At 42.6% G+C, this 21,825-nt stretch overlaps 2 protein-coding genes across 9 annotated transcripts in view; one reads left to right on the top strand and one right to left on the bottom strand.

Moving 5' to 3' along the window:
* Positions 1–16,308, top strand: part of LOC141189311 (ecto-ADP-ribosyltransferase 5-like) — a 68,944-nt gene extending 52,636 nt beyond the window's left edge. For 3 of the 5 annotated variants that reach the window (XM_073661135.1, XM_073661133.1, XM_073661134.1), the window contains exons 2-7: positions 6,248–6,333; positions 7,837–7,946; positions 10,144–10,861; positions 14,776–14,808; positions 15,561–15,614; positions 15,717–16,308. In XM_073661135.1, the coding sequence (XP_073517236.1) occupies positions 6,261–6,333; positions 7,837–7,946; positions 10,144–10,861; positions 14,776–14,808; positions 15,561–15,568 (942 nt within the window). In that variant the 5' untranslated portion in view covers positions 6,248–6,260 and the 3' untranslated portion in view covers positions 15,569–15,614; positions 15,717–16,308. Of the gene's footprint in view, positions 1–5,905; positions 5,926–6,247; positions 6,334–7,836; positions 7,947–10,143; positions 10,862–14,775; positions 14,809–15,560; positions 15,615–15,716 lie in introns of those variants that run through there. The other 2 variants (XM_073661136.1, XM_073661137.1) reach the window with 2 other exon arrangements.
* Positions 16,309–19,049: 2,741 nt separating this feature from the next.
* The window catches only part of LOC141189265 (ecto-ADP-ribosyltransferase 5-like), an 85,932-nt gene continuing 83,156 nt past the window's right edge, over positions 19,050–21,825 (bottom strand). For all 4 annotated transcript variants that reach the window (XM_073661131.1, XM_073661132.1, XM_073661130.1 and 1 more), the window contains exons 4-5: positions 19,914–19,967; positions 19,050–19,757 (exon numbers count right to left, since the gene is read on the bottom strand). In XM_073661131.1, coding sequence (XP_073517232.1) covers positions 19,678–19,757; positions 19,914–19,967 — 134 coding nt within the window. In that variant the 3' untranslated portion in view covers positions 19,050–19,677. The remainder of the gene's footprint in view (positions 19,758–19,913; positions 19,968–21,825) is intronic.

The following is a 21,825-nucleotide window of genomic DNA, read 5'->3' as shown; positions in this document are numbered from 1 at the left end:
ATATATACCCAGATCCCATATATAGATATACACATATATACCCAGATCCCGTATTTAGATATACACATATATACCCAGATCCCGTATATAGATATACACATATATACCCAGATCCCGTATATAGATATACACATATATACCCAGATCCCGTATATAGATATACTCATATATACCCAGATCCTGTATATAGATATACACATATATACCCAGATCCTGTATATAGATATACACATATATACCCAGATCCTGTATATAGATATACACATATATACCCAGATCCTGTATATAGATATACACATATATACCCAGATCCTGTATATAGATATACACATATATACCCAGATCCTGTATATAGATATACACATATATACCCAGATCCTGTATATAGATATACCCATATATACCCAGATCCTGTATATAGATATACACATATATACCCAGATCCTGTATATAGATATACACATATATACCCAGATCCTGTATATAGATATACGCATATAGACCCAGATCCTGTATATAGATATACACATATACCCTGATCCTGTATATAGATATACACATATATACCCTGATCCCGTATATAGATAAACACATATATACCCAGATCCCATATATAGATATACACATATATACCCAGATCCCATATATAGATATACACATATATACCCAGATCCCATATATAGATATACACATATATACCCAGATCCCGTATATAGATATACACATATATACCCAGATCCCATATATAGATATACACATATATACCCAGATCCCGTATATAGATATACACATATATACCCAGATCCCGTATATAGATATACACATATATACCCAGATCCCGTATATAGATATACACATATATACCCAGATCCTGTATATAGATATACTCATATATACCCAGATCCTGTATATAGATATACACATATATACCCAGATCCTGTATATAGATATACACATATATACCCAGATCCTGTATATAGATATACACATATATACCCAGATCCTGTATATAGATATACACATATATACCCAGATCCTGTATATAGATATACACATATATACCCAGATCCTGTATATAGATATACACATATATACCCAGATCCCGTATATAGATATACACATATATACCCAGATCCTGTATATAGATATACACATATATACCCAGATCCTGTATATAGATATACACATATATACCCAGATCCTGTATATAGATATACACATATATACCCAGATCCTGTATATAGATATACACATATATACGCAGATCCTGTATATAGATATACACATATATACCCAGATCCCGTATATAGATATACACATATATACCCAGATCCTGTATATAGATATACACATATATACCCAGATCCTGTATATAGATATACACATATATACCCAGATCCTGTATATAGATATACACATATATACCCAGATCCTGTATATAGATATACACATATATACCCAGATCCTGTATATAGATATACACATATATACCCCGATCATCAAAGTCACCAGAGCTGATCCAGCAACAACATCCCCACATTATCAAGTGATTCCTACAAACCCGGAGTCAGAACAGTGAGGATCGCAGAGGAGGAGCCCGACTGACACAATGCCCCACACATAATCTCCAGTGAATACAGCGCCTTGTAAAAGTGTTCACAACTCCTGAACTTTTCCACATTGTTTCACATTATAACCACAAACTTAAATGTATTTTATTTGGATTTTATATGACACAAATACAAAGTAACAAGTATTTGTGAAGTGTAAAGGGAATGATACAATGTTTACTAAATATTTTACAAATATAAATCTGAAAATTGTGAGGTGCATTTGTATTCAGCCCCCGTGAGGCTATGTGCGCACGTTCAGGATTTGAATGCAGAAATTTCTGCAGCGTTTCTACATATCTTGGCAGGAAAAATGCTGCGGAAAAAAGTGTGCATTTTGCCACGATTTTGGCCATTTTTTATGCGTTTTTTTATGCATTTTTTAATGCGTTTTTTGGATGCATTTTTCAATGCGTTTTTTGGATGCATTTTTGGACATCAATGAATTCTTTTTGGTCCTAAATAAAGATATTTGAAAAAAGAAACGTGGGACATTGCTTCAACCTTTGGATTACCATCAGACCTGGGGTGAGTATATTGGTTAATTTATATGATTAAAGAATGTGTCTGTTGTATTTCAAATAAAGTGATAACACTGGTGTGTGTGTTTATTTATCGCTTTACTTTACTTTAACTAGCTTTTAGTAATGAAAGGGTCTGATTGACACCTTGTCATCACCAAACAAAAGGGCTAGGTATCAGCTAATCCCATACACCCAGTCTCATTAGCATTTCCATTCAAGTCGTTTCTGGGTCAGCTGAGAGCTGCTATTTTTAGCCTAGGAAGGTGCCATTAGGCAAACATGTTCCCTGGCCATTAATAACAGCTCACAGCTGTTTCGTTAGCCACTACGTCCCCACGAACAGCAACAAGCAGCACTTTGGAAGCACATTTTCGCTGCGTCCAAAACGCTGTGTTCTAATGCCGCACTTTTGTTGTCAATACATGCGGATCCACAGCATATAATGACATTTCAAACGGTCAAAATCTGCAGCGGAGACTAGCGTGGTTGGGTACGTGGCCACGGTCAGGAGCTGCTGCGGGTTTGAATATGCATGTTTATTCAGCGTTGAACCCGCAGCGGATGTTACAGCATAGTGGATGGGGTCTCTAGAAATCCCATGTCCGCTATGCGTGCATCTGAGGCTGCGGATCACCCATGGCACTGACATGCAGCGTGTCTTTCAGGACCGCAACATGTCAAATTCTCTAGCAGAGTCGCTAGCCTCCGCAACATAAATCTGACCACTAGATTGTATTGACTGTGGTAAATCCACATGGTTAAGTGAACACATGTGGATTTACCTGCGTTCAATAGAACACAGCGTTTTGGACGCAGCAAAAACATGCCGTGTTCAAAGCGCTGCTACATTCGGATCATGGGCACATAGCCTAAAAAATGTAAAAAAAAAAAATGGCGTGGGCTCCTGTGTCATTTTTATAACCAGCAGAGGGAAAGCCGACTGCTGGAAGCTGATATTGGTAGCTGGGGAAGAGGCCATTAGCCAAAAATGTTCCCTGGTTATTAATAACAGCCCACATCTGTTAGCTTAGCCTTTATTGGCTAGATTACAGGGGGACCCCAGAAAAAAATTGACGTAGGGTCCCCCTATAAAATCTAACCAGAAAAGGCTAAACAGACAGCTGCGGGCTGAAATTAATAGCCAGGGAAGGGGCCATGGATACTAGCCCCCTTCGCAAATAATATCACCCTTCAGCGGACCCAGAAATGGAGCATCCATAAGTTGCGCCAAATCTGGTGCTTAGCCTCCGCTCTTCCCACTGCGGTGTAGCGGTGGCGAGTGAGGTAATGGGGTTGGGCTTCATGTCAGCCTTGTATTGGCAGTTGACATCTATAAGACGCCCCCATTACTAACCCCATAGTAAAGTTTTCAATGCTTTTTCAATAAAGACACGGGCAGAATAAAGTATTTAATTGAAATAAAATGACACATGGTTTTAATATTTTTTTTATTGTGCTCTCAATCTCCGACACCCTCGTCTCCTGAAAAAAAACAGAAATGAAAAACAACCATATCCCTCACCTGTCCGCCATCATGATGTAATCCAGATTGTTCCTTGGCGATCCGGGTCACTTCTACAGCAGCCACATCAATCACTGATGGGACTGCTGTAGAAGTCAGCAATGTAAACTGACAGCAGTGTAAAATCACTCCTATCAGTGTACATTGCTTGGCTGCAGGAGTGAGGTCACTTGGGTTCATCAGCTGATCAGCCCCGGTGACCTCGTACTGCATCAGTGGTACGTGGGAACATTTGTGAGAACGTTCCCATGCAGAAACGGTGCCGTAAACTGAGGTCCCGGAGCTCTCAGCTGATCTCCAGCTGATGAACTCGAGTGACCTCATCCGGCACCGCAGTGATGTACACTGCCGGGAGCAAGCACACTCCCGGCAGTGTACTGCCGTCCGCCGGGATGATCACATCGCCGGGGGACATCAGAAGGATGGCGGGACGCCGGACATGTAAGGAAAAAGGTGTTTTTTACTTTAATATTGATTTTTGCTATTTTTTTTTCACCGCACACAGACGCCGGCTGAGGAGACTACTGCTCCCCTCAGTCGCGTCACTATCGCTGTTATCAGCGGGAGCAGCGGTCGGATGATGGGAGAGGTAGTCTTCTTCCCCGGCCTGGGTATCAGTCTTTGAGCGTTTTTTCGCTGCAGAAACACTATAAAAAATGGACATGCTGTGTATTTTAATGCAATGGCATCAGGATTGCCATTGCATTAGCTGGCAGACGGATTACATAGCGTTTTTGGTGCATTTCCGCGTGGAAAAAAACGCTCAGTGTGCACTTAACCTGAGTGAACACTTTGTAGGACCACCTCTCACTGTAATTACTGTTGCAGTCTTTTGGGGTCTGTCTCTCCCACCTTTCTCTGCTGCAGTCTTTTGGGGTCTGTCTCTCCCACCTTTCTCTGCTACAGTCTTTTGGGGTCTGTCTCTCCACCTTTCTCTGGTCCTGTCTTTTAGGGTCTGTCTCTCACAGCTTTCTCTGCAGTCTTTTAGGGTCTGTCTCTCCAGCTTTCTCTGCAGTCTTTTGGGGTCTGTCTCTCCAGCTTTGCCCCCTCGCTCTCGCTCAGTGATCAGATGGAGACGTCTGTGATCAGTGATTTTCCTGTCTTGTCACAGATTCTCTGGGATTTGGGTCTGAACTGTGACTGCACCGTTCACACACAGGAATATGCTCTGATCTAAACCCTCCATTGTGGCTCTGCAGGATGTTGAGGGTCGTTGTCCTGCTGGAAGGTGAACCTACACCCCGGTCTCAGGTCTTCTGCAGCTTCTAACAGGTTTCCCTCCAGGATTGTTCTGTATTTAGCTCCATCCATCTTCTCATCACCTCTGACCCCTGATGAAGAAAAGCCTCCCCACAGCAGGAATGCTGCCACCACCATGTGTGATGGAGGGGATGGTGATTTCAGTGTCATGTGCAGTGTTAGGCTTCCGGCAAACATAGTGTTTTGCATTTAGCCCAAAAAGTTCTGATTTGATCTCCTCTCACCAGAGCCCCTTCTTCCTCCACATCCTTGCTGTGTCCCCTACATGGCTTTTTGGAAACTGCAAACAGGACTTCTTATGGCTTTCAAAAATGTCTTTCTACTCTCCACTCTTCCATAAAAGCCAGATTTGTGGAGTATACAACTAATAGTTGTCCTGTGGACAGATTCCCCCCCCTGAGCTGTGGATCTGCAGCTCCTCCAGTGACCATGGGCCTCTTGGCTTCTTCTCTAATTAGTGCTCTCCTTGCTTGGGATGTCAGGTTAGGTGGACGGCCATGCCTTGGTAGGTTTGCAACTGTGCAATACGCCTTGCATTTTTGGATGATGGATTGAACAGTGCTCCATGAGATGTTCAGGGCTTGAGCTATTTTCTATAACCTAACCCTGCTTTCCTCTTCCCCACAACTTTATCCCTGACCTGTCTGGTGGGCTCCTTGGTTTTCAGCTTTATCCCTGACCTGTCTGGTGGGCTCATTGGTTTTGAGCTTTATCCCTGACCTGTCTGGTGGGCTCCTTGATTTTGAGCTTTATCCCTGACCTGTCTGGTGGGCTCCTTGATTTTGAGCTTTATCCCTGACCTGTCTGGTGGGCTCCTTGGTTTTCATGATCCTGTTTGATCTCTAATGTTCTCACATAAACATCTGAGGCCTTCACAGAACAGCTGTAGTTATACAGAGGAGAAATCACACCCAGGTGAACACAATGTACCAATTATGTGACTTCTGGAGGTTAATAGTCACTCTGGATTTTTTTAGGAGCATCAGACTACAGGGGGCTGAATACTAATGTAAGTCACAATTTTTTATTTGTAAAGTACTTAGAAAGCCTCTTGTCATTTCCTTTACACGTCACAAATACTTGTTACTTTGTGTTGTATCACATAAAATCCCAATAAAATACATTTAAGTTTGTGGGTGTAAGGTGAAAAAATGTGGAAAGGTTCACGGGTATGAAACTTTTTGATGGCACTATAACCTCTCCATACATCTCGTCCCTAATCTCCTAATCTCTCCAGACCTGATACAGAATCTCTTTGTTGTATTAGAGATGTTTCTCCTGGATTCTCAGGTTGTGAGTTCGTAGATTATTTTGATTATTTGTCTCCATAGATGTCTCTGTAGAATGTATTACACGATGAACGTTCTGTTTGTCGCCTCCGTGTCTTTGTGTCTGGACTTTGCAGGGATCTCTACAGGTGAGTCTGCGTTCAGTATCTTTTACCATTTGTTTCTATGGTCGATGAGATGAAATAGTCCCTGATATTATTAAACTGCAGCCCCCCCAAGTCATGTGTCAGTACGGGCTGCAGACTGAAGACATACAGCTCCCGAGGCCTGAGCGGTATCTTACCTCAGTCACCGGTTGGAGGATGGATGTGATATGTGGAGAAATATATCTCTTCCTAACTGAGCACACCTCACTGAGGGGTCATCTCCAGCTTCATCCTCCTCAATGTTTCTTTGCTTTTTAGTGGGGTGCCGTCAGTCCTCGTGCACTGCTATAAAGCTGCCAGACTGTCAGAGGAGGAGAATGAAGCTTAAGATCTCCTCGTGGGTTGAAACATATTTCTTCACATATCACAGCCATGCTCCTGACACAGTATATGTGTGCAAAGATGTGAATTAGAGCAGAGTTTAGAGTTGCACAATATAAATATATGTATCAAATGGAGTAAGCATGGACCATCCATGCTGCAACCCACTCACTAGATATATAGGTGGCCAATCGTTGAAAAACTATAAACTAGGGGGTGCCGAAGCAGAAAACAACGATCACATGGCCATAATGTGAAAAACATGTATAAACTTTATTCAAAAAAGATTCTTTACATACAAAGTAGAAAATAGAGCAGAATGTCCAGGGAGACAAATGAGTATCAAATCAACATACAAATGATTAAAACACAGATAAAAACAGGCAGGTAACACATGAGATGCAGGTATCTCGTCTCACAACTACCTTCTTCCCCATGGTCAAATACTTAGGAGACTATAGCAAATGTGAAGGGACACCATGAAAAAACGTCTGTATATTGTAAACAGCCATATCTCGGGGGTGAACATCCCTATCCTTACTGTCTCACATAATCAAAAGTCAAGCATAATTACCTAGGTGGGAGACTGAGAACCTGCACGATGCATACTTCCCCGACGCGCGTTTCGGCGCTATTGCCTTTCTCGTTGTTTTCCGCTTCAGCACCCCCTACTTTACAGTATATGTGTGATATAGCTCTTTTCAGGTGACGCACACGTCTCGGGAGCTGTATGTCATCAGTCTGCAGCCGTTCTGACACCTGACTAGGAGGGGCTGCAGTTTGAATTATACCATGCATGCCATTTTATCTCATTTTTGGAGAACTCCTTTAAGGACCATTTAATCAGCCATAGAGATTGCTATAGGGTCCATGATATGAAGCTGGTGGAGGCAGGCTGGCACAGAGGGCACCAGTCAGGGTCAGGACATTGTGTACATCTGCAGGGCATGGGAGGCATTGTTGTCAGATGCCTGGCTTTGTCTTTGTGTCCGATAAATTATATCTCCCATAACAGTTAAATATTAATGCTCAGAGGGGCCCCGATCCAACGCTTGCTGTGGGGCCCAGACGTTCTAGTTCTCCCCTTGGCTGTAGGGTGGTATTATGGCCGGCATCACACGTTGAATGTTGTAGCACCAGCCGTGTCCTGATCTCATCCTGCAGATAGTTATGAAGAAGACGGAAACCAGATTTCTGGACAAACAAGTTGGAAGAAAAACAAGAAAAACGCAGGAAGACAAACAACAGCGGAAAAGTTCAACTTCCTGACACCGGTAAAGTAATGTCTGACCTGTCATGGGGACAACTTGTATGAGATTAGTCCAAGGTATCAGAAGTCTACAGCCAAAGTACAAAATTAAGGCGTATACAGGACTCAGCCCCTACACAATCCATACCTGCACTAGAGCTTCTAGTGGTTTAATTGGCAAAAAAATGTATTTCATATGTCAATGATGGGGCTTCAGTGCACCCTCGGTGTGGCCAAGAATTCAGCGCACCGTTACATCACCTCAATTAGCTTACTGAGCATTGTCCTATCTATGATGTACAGCATGGGACACGGAAGGAGCTCTGGGTGCTGCATTAACATGGAGGTAAATACAGCCCAGTCAGGACGGGGGAAATGATCCTGCCCGGGATTATATATTCACCTAAGATCTACTACACACTGTTTCAGAGACGAGCATTTCAAAGATGCTGCCCCCTATTGGCACCACACATAGGAAAGGTGGATAGTAGTTGACATAACTGTGGCCTCCACTCTCCGTGATATGGGCTCCACTTTCCATGCTTTGACTTCCATTCCCTATACTTCAGCCTCGGTTATTCATGCAATGACTTCTATTTCCCATGCTGTGGCCTCCACTCTCCATGATATGGTCTCCTATCTCCATGCTTTAGTCTCCAAGGTACATTCTTTGGCTTCTATTTTCAATGTTGTTTTCTGTACTCTCCATGCTATGTACTCTCTTTTCCTTTCCATGGTCTAAAGTCGGAATGCTATGAGCTCCATTCTCCATGTTATGACCTCCAGTCTCCATACTATGACCTCCACTCTCCATACCATGACCTCCACTTTCCGTGCTATGACCTCCACTCTCCATATCATGACATCCACTCTCCATACTATGACCTCCACTCTCCATACCATGACCTCCATACTCCGTGCTATAACCTCCACTCTCCATACCATGACATCCACTCTCCATATCATGACATCCACTCTCCATACTATGACCTCCATTCTTCATACCATGACATCCACTCTCCATACCATGACATCCACTCTCCATACCATGACCTCCACACTCCGTGCTATAACCTCCACTCTCCATATCATGACATCCACTCTCCATACCATGACCTCCACTCTCCATATCATGACCTCCACTCTCCATACCATGACCTCCACTCTCTGTGCTATAACCTCCCCTCTCCATACCATGACATCCACTCTCCATGCCATGACATCCACTCTCCATACCATGACCTCCACTTTCCGTACTATGACCTCCACTCTCTATATCATGACATCCACTCTCCATACTATGACCTCCACTCTCCATACCATGACCTCCACTCTCCGTGCTATAACCTCCACTCTCCATACCATGACATCCACTCTCCATGCCATGACATCCACTCTCTATACCATGACCTCCATTCTCCATACCATAACCTCCACTCTCCGTGCTATAACCTCCACTCTACATACCATGACATCCACTCTCCATGCCATGACATCCACTCTCCATACTATGACCTCCACTCTCCATACCATGACCTCCACTCCGTGCTATAGCCTCCACTCTCCATACTATGACATCCACTCTCCATACCATCACCTCCACTCTCCATACCATGACATCCACTCTCCATACCATGACATCCACTCTCCATACCATGACATCCACACTCCATACCATGACCTCCACTCTCCATACCATGACCTCCACTCTCCGTGCTATAACCTCCACTCTCCATACCATGACATCCACTCTCCGTACCATGACCTCCACTCTCCATACCATGTCATCCACTCTCCATACCATGACCTCCACTCTCCGTGCTATAACCTCCACTCTCCATATCCTGACATCCACTCTCCATACTATGACCTCCATTCTTCATACTATGACTTCCGCTCTCCATACAATGACATCCACTCTCCATATCATGACATCCACTCTACGTACCATGAAATCCACTCTCCATACTACGACCTTCAGTCTTCATTCTCCTGCAATCTCCAAACTTTAGCCTCTAGTCTCAATTCATGCTATTTTCCATAATATGGACTCTGCTGTCCATGCTGTGACCTCCACTCTTCATGCTTTGACTTCTATTCTCCTTTATCATGCCCGCTATTTTTCAAAGTATGGCCTCCTCTGTGCTGTGACCTCCATTCTCTATAGTCTTTCTCTCTAGTAAATATGTCTTCACATGTCATCTCCTTCTTGTTCATTTTAGATGAAGTGTAAGCAACAGATTCTGGACTTCAGCCCAAACTCATTTGATGACCAGTACATCGGATGCTCTGATCAATATGAGAAGGATCTCATGCCAAAAATTTTAACTTGGGAACAGTCCTTCAACTTGGCCTTTGGTTTGGCATGGGAACGAGCGGCAGTGCAGTGGAATAAGATGAAGAGCTCAGTTCGTCTTCCTAGTGGCTTTATGGATGAGTTTGGGATAGCCATCATCGTCTACACCACAGACTGGCCGGAGGGAAGCCCAATCTATAAAGAACTCAACGAGAATGTGACCGGGGCTGGAAGGTCTAGACTGCACTACATGGAGGACTTCCATTATAAGGCTCTACACTTCTACTTGACCCGAGCCTTGCAGGTGCTGAGGAAGAACTCAAAAAGACTAACCAAGACCTATAAAGTCTACAGGGGCACAGATATCTCTCTGCAGGTGTCAGAGGAGGTGGACCTGAGGTTCGGGAGATTCACTTCTTCCTCTCGGAATATAGAAGTAGCCAAAGAATATTCCGGGGGACTGTTCTTTGAGATGACAACCTGCTTTGGAGTCGACATCCACCGAATCTCCTTTTTCCCCAAGGAGCAGGAAGTTCTGATCCCGGTGGCTGAGAAATTCCGATTTGTGGAGAAAAGCGGGAATGTTTATATTTTGGACACTATGTGTGAGATGTGCAGTCACTTCAACTGCACGTACTTAGGAGGTAAGTGTCCAAGTCCATTTATAAAGATGTATCCGTGTGTGTCCATCATAGAGAGAAGGTACTGTGGTTGTCCACTGTATAGTATCTTGAAGCAAAACTTTGATCAACTTTTGACCAATCGCATGGCCTCTACATCTTTTAAAGAGAATAACTTACCTTGTATCTGCCATTCTGGAGACCTTCCCACCTTATATGGGGATTTATATGGCTCCAGAGAAAGCTTCTACTAAACATGATCTCCAGTCCGCCGAGCAACACTTCTGACTCTGACCACAACATTTTTCCAAACTGTCAAATTATCACAGTCGGGTGGTTGCACTAAACCACCCTGCTGTTACCTTTTTGTCATAAACAGCCCTCTGCTGCCCCCTATCGTCAGGAAAATTACGCAATCGACTGACGAGTAACGGAGGAGGCCGCAGGCTGTTTCCACTACTAGGCCAGTTATTGGAGAACTAACAGTGAACGCATAGTATATACACTTACGATAGGCAGTGTTTCTAAAAATATACAAAATATATTACAAAGGGGACAAACAATACAGAATATACAGTTACATAAAATAAAAAGCAATAACGAAAGAAATGTACTCAACCTGACAGCTATGTCTTCAGATTCATGGAGGGGGGCACTCCAGAAGAAAATGGACAGAACCGCAGTTAGCTGCACCTCCAGGGACTGACAATAATCCAGACCCAGTTCGTGCTTTTCATTATCTCCTGAGTTAAACGCACACACTTACCTTTAATGAATCATAACAGGGCTGGTCATGGGATGTGGCTTCAGTTTCCAAAAGTTATGATATTCCCAACATTCACGATATCTTCACTCTTGACAATCAGAGGAGTTCGATATCAACGTTATATTTTTATCGTGATTTTAACTTTTCAAAGATAGGAAATGTGGCATTGCTGTTGTCAGTGATCTGGTCACTATTAATTTGGGGATGATTGGCATGTCTCACAGTTATGAAAAAATATGCATATTCTTCCCCCATTAGTCCTGAAGTTGAAAATGTATGGCCCATCAATATCAGATCGATACAAACCCCAATATTCATATCTGACCATCGGAGACAGCTGTCTACAACAGATTCTTTCATCATTGCAGCTTCTGCCTTTTCACTCTACAAACCTTATACTCTGTGTCTGTTTCCCACACTAGATATCCTGTTTCAAGCATCTGGGCTTTAAGAAGGAGCCTCTAGCTTTAAGAGGAATTTTAATTAGTTTATTTAATTATTGTACATTAATTCCACAGCGCTTTACAGACATTATCGGCACTGTCCCCATTGGGGCTCACAATCTACATTCCCTATCAGTATGTCTTTGGAGTGTGGGAGGAAACCGGAGAACCCGGAGGAAACGAATGCAAACACGGGGAGAACATACAAACTCTTTGCAGATGTTGTTCTGGTGGGATTTGAATCCGGGACCCCAGTGCTGCAAAGCAACAATGCTAACCACTGAGCCACCGGACAGTGCTAACCACTGAGCCACCATGCTGCCTTGGTTTTGTCACTTCTTAGCTATCACTAATTTCCTTTACCACATATGTTAACTGTAATTCTACTTCAAGGAGTGTAATCTCTTTGTCCCTGATGTTCTGTGTTAGGGGGATGTGAATGCCCCCTCCCTGGAGATGCCTAATGGATTTTAATCTTTCTCTATGACACATACGATATATTTATTTAAGCCATCATTGAAGTCCGTACATTTCTACTGACTACAACTCACACTTTCTATAGAACTTGACTCCCACTCTGATTTCACAGCCGGTGACGTCATTATCATCAGCCACAGTGCTGTGTCATGATCACAGAAATATAGCAAGAAATGGCAAAAATACACAAATTTCATAACATTTGGTGCACCATCAAACACATGTCAAGGTTCAGCCCGGTGGCTCAGTGGTTAGCACCATAGGCGGATTATAATGAGGACGATCTGGGCTATCGCCCGGAGCCCCGAACCTCCAGGGGGCCTGGGGCTCCGGGGTGTCTATGGCCAGATTGTCCTCATTATTGTCGGGCAGACAGTGGCGAGGGGGCCCCCGGACCGCTACCCCAGCAGCGGCGCACGGCCGCTGCTTCTTCTTCGGCCGGGCTAGCACTGCAGCAGTTAACTTCCCTGTGTGCTGGCCCGGCTGCGTCACTGCTAGGAGACACGGCCCTGTGCGCCGCCGTGTCTCATAGCTGTGACGTCACGCAGTGCGCACCCGGCCTGCAGTGCTGCATCGGAAAAGAGCAGGACCACTGGAGCCGGGAGCAGGACCACTGGAGCAGAGCCGGGGGATGGTGAGTGTGAGTGTGAGTGTGTGTGTGTGTGTGTGTGTATGTGTGAGAGTGAGTGTGTGCGTGTATGTGTGTGTGTGTGTGTGTGTGTGTGTGTGTAGGCAGATATCATTGTGTGATGTCTGTTTATAAGTATTTTTGTGTTTCAAATGTGTTTATGCGTGTATGTATATGTCTGTATATATTTGTGTGCGTGCGTGACTGCGTGCGGCCTGCTGCTGAGTATAGATGGCGCCGTGCGGCCTCTTGCTGTCTCTGGAGGGGGAGGTGCCGTGCGGCCTCCCGCTGTGTATAGATGGTGCCGTGCAGCCTCCCGCTGTGTGTAGATGGCGCCGTGCGGCCTCCTGCTGTGTACAGATGGCGCTGTGCAGGCTCCCGCTGTGTATAGCTGGCATCGTGCGGCCCCCTGCTGTGTATAGATGGCATTGTGCGGCCTCCCGCTGTGTATAGATGGCAGCGTGCGGCCCCCTGCTGTGTATAGATGGCGCCGTGCGGCCTCCCGCTGTGTATAGATGACATTGTGCGGCCCCCTGCTGTGTATAGATGGCATTGAGCGGCCTCCCGCTGTGTATAGATGGCGCCATGAGGCCTCCCGCTGTGTATAGATGGCACCGTGCAGCCTCCCGCTGTGTATAGATGGCGCCGTGCAGCCACCCGCTGTGTATAGATGCCGCCGTGAGGCCTCCCACTGTGTATAGATGGCGCCGTGAGGCCTCCCGCTGTGTATAGATGGTGCCATGCAGCCTCCTGCTGTGTATAGATGGCGCCGTGCAGCCTCCCGCTGTGTATAGATGTCGCCGTGCAGCCTCCTGCTGTGTATAGATGGCGCCATGAGGCCTCCCGCTGTGTATAAATGGCGCCGCTAGGCCTCCCGCTGTGTATAGATGGCGCCGTGAGGCCTCCCGCTGTGTATAGATGGTGCCGTGCGGCCTCCTGCTGTGTATAGATGGCGCCGTGAGGCCTCCCGCTGTGTATAGATGGCGCCGTGAGGCCTCCCGCTGTGTATAGATGGTGCCGTGCGGCCTCCTGCTGTGTATAGATGGCGCCGTGCGGCCTCCTGCTGTGTATAGATGGCGCCGTGCAGCTTCCCGCTGTGTATAGATGGCGCCGCGCAGCCCTCGCTGTGTATAGATGGTGCCGTGAGGCCTCCTGCTGTGTATAGATGGCGCCGTGAGGCCTCCCGCTGTGTATAGATGGTGCCGCTAGGCCTCCCGCTGTGTATAGGTTAGCACTGTAACTTAGCACTGTATGGTGGATCAGTGGTTAGCACTGAAGACTTGCAGCGCTGGGATGCTGGTTTCAAATCCCATAAAGGACGACATCTGCCAGGAGTTTGTATGTTCTCCCCGTGTTTGCCTGGGTTTCCTCCGGGTTCTCCGGTTTCCTCCCACACTCCATCGAACGATAGGGAATCTAGATTGTGAGCCCCGATGGGGACAGTGATGATGTCTGTAAAGTGCTGCGGAATTAATGCTGCTGTATAAATGAGTAGCATAAATAATAATAATAAGGCCGACGCTTGTGACAGTAACCCAGAGAGCGGACAGGAGAGACCACAGATTCAGAACTCTTACGGAGAACACGTGAATGTTTCCCGCTCATTGTGAATTTTGTCTTTCAGACGAGAAGAGAGATTTCCCGGTGTGCAGATCTGGTAAGAAACTCATCTTTATAAATCTACTCTATATACAATCTATATAGGTGTATTACATGCGCACTGTATAGATCTACTATATCTGCACTGTATAAATCTAGTACATGAGAAAAGTAGAGATCTACTATATGAGGGACTATATAACAGTATCTAAGCCCGGTAGGACACTTTGTCTGCACAGTATGGCACTATTCTATACACACACTGTATGTATGCGCTCTATGGCAGTATTATGACACTGTATGATATAGCACAATTCTATACACACTATGTATGTGCTCTATGGCAGTATTATGACACTTTTTTCTGTACGTTATGGCACTATTCTATATACACTGTATGTATGCACTCTCTGGCAGAATTATAACTGCATGATATGGCACAATTCTATACACACTGTACGTATGTGCTCTATGGTAGAATTATAACACTTTGTCAGCACGTTATGGCATTATTCTATACACACTGCATATATGCGCTCTATGGCAGTATTATGACACTTTGCATGATATAGCACAATTCTATACACACTGTATGTATGCGCTCTATGGCAGTATTATGACACTGCATGATATAGCACAATTCTATGCACACTGTATGTATGTGTTCTATGGCAGTATTTTTCTGCACGTTATGGCACAGTTCTATACACACTGCATATATGCGCTCTATGGTAGAATTATGACACTTTGTCTGCACGGTATGGCACTATTATTTGGGCAGTGTATCAAATGCTTGTTATCTGTTTTCAGAAACTTGATGGATCGATTCCAGAGCTTGGCTCACAGCGGATTATGTATATGATGGTCAGTATCTGTATATAACAGTATTTGTATATATTGTATCTATATGCTGGATGGTATAAAAATATTACAGATCTATAGATTTATTTTGTCACTTTGTTCCAGTTCCCTGAAGTGTCGGCTCAGGCAGAGTTTTCTCCAGGATCTTTCATACGTGACCTCAGAGCAGAGGAGACTCCACTGAACCCAGGAGATCAGACGGTGGAGGAGCAGATCCACCATGACCTCCAGAGAACAGGAGGAAACTGGGACCCAGGGAGCAAGAATTAGCCTGGATCATTAAAGATATAGTCACCCTGACAGCTCTCAGATTATAGAGGACCAACTGTTCTTCCATCTGAGGCTGGAGGCCCCCCATACTGTGCAGAGATGGGAGCATGGTGCGCAGCACCAGGAGCATCCGGGGCTCCGTCACTGACCACTAGTGCCGGTCCGGTGCAGGGATGGGTGCTATTACTGTCACAAGACGGTCCCCTGGTGATTTCTGTGAAGAAGAGCTCACTTTCCGCCTCATAGTGTAAGCACTATGTTAAATTATATACAGAGCTGTGGAAGCTGATGAGCTGTGGAAGCTGATGAGCTGTGGAAGCTGATGGTGACAATAGTAATAATAATAAAATGTAAATGTCTCTGGAGATGTGGAAAGATGTTGATTATATTTTGTTTCCATAATGAATACATTTGGGCTTAAAAATAATTTTTGTAATTTGGTTTTATTAAATATCTGGCTCCGTTTGTTTTTTACAGGCTTTTTATTTCCCGACTTATTCAGCTTTGATGTGGTCTGTGGTCATAAATCAGGTGAGAGGCTCAGAAAAAGAGAGATAAAAGAGCTACATACTCTCCTTCAGGGGGAACTCACTGACTAATTCTCAGCTAACTTCTGATTTGTAAAGTGCTGAGGAATATCTTGGCGCTATATTATTATTATCATTTTTATTATATAGTGCCCATAATGTCTGTAAATTGTCTGAATTTGTAAAGCGCTATATAAATAAAAAGATTATTATTATTAACCCTATGCAGTGCAGTGGTTACACCCTTTGCTCAGTAGCTGTTAGTCTAGATCTGTGAACTTGTGCACCATAAAGTAAATGTTTTTCATGATATTTTAGCATATTGGGAAAAATATATGATGAGATGAGAACATGTTTTATTTCTCTATAGGACAGCTTTTTAGCTCTCATATCAGGACCTATGATATTATATCATTGATTGACATATCTTTCAAATACATCACATAATATGAAAGAACCTCAGGATAGAAAGAGTTTGATATTGATACATTTGTGATATTGTTTCTTCCTTACTTTTCTGCATCCCCTTGATCACAGTTTCAATGATATTAATGTGTTTATCATTGAATTCCAGTATCATTATGCAGGAAGTGGAACCGCAATGGGTGTGTACCCAACCCCTACTTTTTCTTCTCTTTTTCTGAGTGTCTTAGTAATACCCATAATAATAGGGATTAGTCATAAGATATCACTTTTTTGATCCAGCTGTTTTTTTTTTTTTACTCTCTTTATGGATTTCTGAAAATATTAACAATTTATAAGAAATTCTATTGATATAAAGTTGCAAGCAATAAAAATATCTCAAACAGATATATTTAAATGCAAATACATAGGAAAAATAATGCAAATGATAACTGTGTGGAGAGGGCGAAACTAAGAAAAAGTGTGAGATGTGCCAGGGAAGAGTCCGGAAGAGTCGCCCTCAGTGTACACTACCACCTTCACCTACTGTCTTTCAACATTTGGACATTAGACACAATGAATAATAAGCCTCAGACACCTCAAAGAAATCAGAATCGTTCGTAAAAAAGAACCTTTTTTAATAAGGACAATGTATACAACAACTAGAAAGCAGCTGAAGTATAAAGCATAAGTCATTACCAAAATATATTTTATTTTTTGGATCTTTTTATAAAACATTTTTATGAGAAGCTCAAAACAAAATAAAAAAAAAACAACAAACATATAAGCTCCTCCAACATGGAACAAAATCATCTAAATCTGTGGCGGGAGTTCGGAGCTTTCTGTTTTCGGTATCAGTAAGATCCATGATCACAGACACCTAAGCTCTAGGAGGCCAGAATATTAAGTTGGAGCATCACGTTAAACTTGCTCACATAATATAAATATACATCTAAATTGATTCTCCATCATTCCAACAAAACTGAACCCAGTACTAAAAATAAAACAGAAACCAGGAAAAAAATCCACTCAGGCCTCCATCATACACCCTATACCTAGAGTGACTGAGCATATAGGGGTTGTATGTGATACGGAAGGAGCAGTATTATAGTAGTTATATTCTTGTACATAGGGACAGTATTATAGTAGTTATATTCTTGTACATAGGGACAGTATTATAGTAGTTATATTCCTGCACATAGGGGCAGTATTATAGTAGTTATATTCTTGTATATAGGGGCAGTATTATAGTAGTTATATTCTTGTACATAGGGGGCAGTATTATAGTAGTTATATTCTTGTATATAGGGGCAGTATTATAGTAGTTATATTCTTGTACATAGGGGGCAGTATTATAGTAGTTATATTCTTGTACATAGGGGGCAGTATTATAGCAGTTATATTCTTGTACATAGGAGCAGTGTTATAGTAGTCATATTCTTGTACATAGGGGGCAATATTATAGTAGTTATATTCTTGTACATAGGGGGCAGTATTATAGTAGTTATATTCTTGTATATAGGGGGCAGTATTATAGTAGTTGTATTCTTGTACACAAGGGGCAGTATTATAGTAGTTATATTCTTGTACATAGGGGGCAGTATTATAGTAGTTATATTCTTGTATATAGGGGGCAGTATTATAGTAGTTATATTCTTGTACATAGGAGCAGTATTATAGCAGTTATATTCTTGTACATAGGGGGCAGTATTATAGTAGTTATATTCTTGTACATAGGGGGCAATATTATAGTAGTTATATTCTTGTACATAGGGGGCAGTATTATAGTAGTTATATTCTTGTATATAGGGGGCAGTATTATAGTAGTTATATTCTTGTACATAGGGGCTGTATTATAGTAGTTATATTCTTGTACATAAGGGGCAGTATTATAGTAGTTATATTCTTGTATATAGGGGGCAGTATTATAGTAGTTATATTCTTGTACATAGGGGGCAGTATTATAGTAGTTATATTCTTGTACATAGGGGCTGTATTATAGTAGTTATATTCTTCTATATAGGGGGCAGTATTATAGTAGTTATATTCTTGTACATAGGGGCAGTATTATAGTAGTTATATTCTTGTACATAGGGGCAGTATTATAGTAGTTATATTCTTGTACATAGGGGCAGTATTATAGTAGTTATATTCTTGTATATAGGAGCAGTATTATAGTAGTTATATTCTTGTACATAGCAGCAGTATTATAGTAGTTATATTCTTGTATATAGGGGGCAGTATTATAGTAGTTATATTCTTGTACATAGGAGCAGTATTATAGTAGTTATATTCTTGTACATAGGAGCAGTATTATAGTAGTTATATTCTTGTACATAGGGGCAGTATTATAGTAGTTATATTCTTGTACATAGGAGCAGTATTATAGTAGTTATATTCTTGTACATAGGGGACAGTATTATAGTAGTTATATTCTTCTACATAGGAGCAGTATTATAGTAGTTATATTCTTGTACATAGGGGCAGTATTATAGTAGTTATATTCTTGTATATAGGGGGCAGTATTATAGTAGTTATATTCTTGTACATAGGGGCAGTATTATAGTAGTTATATTCTTGTATATAGGAGCAGTATTATAGTAGTTATATTCTTGTACATAGGGGGCAGTATTATAGTAGTTATATTCTTGTACATAGGAGCAGTATAATAGTAGTTATATTCTTGTACATAGGGGGCAGTATTATAGTTATATTCCTGTATATTCCTGCTTTTGGAGTCTTGTGTTCTCCGTTTCAGATTTCATTGCAGCCTGTAGACTCTTATTTCTAATTATTGCGTATAAGTATGATACACTGTTGGTGCTTGTTCATGTGTATGACGGTAGCATCTTGTAATGAATGATGAATTACAAAGGAGTAACCACAACCAGAAGGATAAAGATGAGAAGACCAATGTAGACGAGGCCGTGCATCCTGTCGGCGGAAGCTGCAGAAATAAATGTATATGCAAATGATTAGTTGCAGGTGTCCTGACATATAGAAAAGGTCAAAACAAGATGGGAAAGGACTAGAGCTATTACATAAAGAAAACTGTTATATAATTGTCTTCATCTGTCGTGCATTTAGTTGTGTTGCCTCTTACCTGCAGCGCTCATACATTTGTGGACAGATTGGACAGATATTTTGGAGTTCTCTCCTAGAGAAAAGAAACAGAAAACATTCAGAGATGGACAGAATCCACTGAGAGCTGAACGCTGCGGACAATCGGAGGCTCCGATATTTGCACTTCATTAATTTCCTTAGTTACAGTTGTTGTTCTGATCTTTTACCATCCAGCATTATTGCATTGCACAATTAGTTCCCCATTGCCGGATTGTGTGCGAGCTCCTCACAGCCCCGGACTCAGCGTTAGGCTAGAAATTCCCACATTCCCTCCCGCGATGGCCGATCCATCCCCTGCGGAACATCCTGTGATGATGATGTCACACTTCATTGTCATCACCTGAGGTTCTGGAATCCCGAACGAAACCCCAAGATGCCAAAATAGTAGAGTGATTAGTCAGAATTTTGAATGAATGTTCTCCTTACTCCCTAAACTTCCTCGCTCTTGGCTTCTAGCAACAGAGTTTGGTTATTTGGCGTTACTAGAAACCCTGGCAAAAATTATGGAATCACCGGGCTCGGAGGATGTTCATTCAGTTGTTTAATGTTGTTGAAAAAAAAGCAGATCACAGACATGGCACAAAACTAAAGTCATTTCAAATGGCAACTTTATGGCTTTAAGAAACACTAAAAGAAATCAAGATTAAAAATGTGGTACTCAGTAAGGGTATTTTTTTTTCAGACCAAGCAGAGGGAAAAAATTATGGAATCACTCAATTCTGAGGAAAAAATTAAGGAATCATGAAAAACAAACACACAAAAGAACACTCCAATACATCACTCGTATTTTGTTGCACCACCTCTGGCTTTAATAACAGCTTGCAGTCTCTGAGGCATGGACTTAATGAGTGACAAACAGTACTCTTCATCAATCTGGCTCCAACTGTCTCTGATTGCTGTTGCCAGATCAGCTTTGCAGGTTGGAGCCTTGTCATGGACCATTTTCTTCAACTTCCACCAAAGAATTTCAATTGGATTGAGATGCAGACTATTCGCAGGCCATGACATTGACCTTATGTGTCTTCTTTCAAGGAATGTTTTCACAGTTTTTGCTCTATGGCAGGATGCATTATCATCTTGAGAAATGATGTCATCATCCCCAAACATCCTTTCAATTGATGGGATAAGAAAACTGTCCAAAGTATCAATGTAAACTCGGGCATTTATTGAAGATGTAATGACAGCCATCTCCCCAGTGCCTTTACCTGACATGCAGCCCCATATCATCAATGACTGTGGAAATTTGCTTGTTCTCTTCATGCAGTCATCTTTATAAATCTCATTGGAACGGCACCAAACAAAAGTTCCAGCATCATCACCTTGCCCAATGCAGATTCGCGATTCATCACTGAATATGACTTTCATCCAGTCATCCACAGTCCACGATTGCTTTTCCTCAGCCCATTGTAACCTTGTTTTTTTCTGTTTAGGTGTTAATGATGGCTTATGTTTAGCTTTTCTGTATGTAAATCCCATTTCCTTTAGGCAGTTTCTTACAGTTCGGTCACAGACATTGACTCCAGTCTCCTCCCATTCATTCCTCATTTGTTTTGTTGTGCATTTCCTGTTTTGGAGACATGTTGCTTTAAGTTTCCGGTCTTGACGCTTTGATGTCTTCCTTGGTCTACCAGTATGTTTGCCTTTAACAACCTTCCCATGTTGTTTGTGTAACATCCCTGGCGGTGTGCTGACATGGCTTACCACCTCCCACCATGCAAGACCGCCATCTTACCTATCAGTCCAGGCTTCACACTTTGCTCCAGTACCTGCTGTGTCTCTTGTCTGATTGCTTAGGGCGGCCGCGCGGTTACTGCCTGATTCTTATAGTTACAGTGTGGCACTCCTAATGCGTCCCCAGCCTATTGTTGTGAGTCACTGGATACTTAAACCCC

This window comes from Phyllobates terribilis, unplaced genomic scaffold (genome assembly GCF_046119375.1).
Source record: "Phyllobates terribilis strain yellow unplaced genomic scaffold, ASM4611937v1 Scaffold_2__4_contigs__length_985480577, whole genome shotgun sequence".
Lineage (NCBI taxonomy): Eukaryota > Metazoa > Chordata > Amphibia > Anura > Dendrobatidae > Phyllobates > Phyllobates terribilis.
The sequence above is the reverse complement of the archived record's forward strand: the minus strand, read 5'-3'. Positions and strand labels throughout refer to the sequence as shown.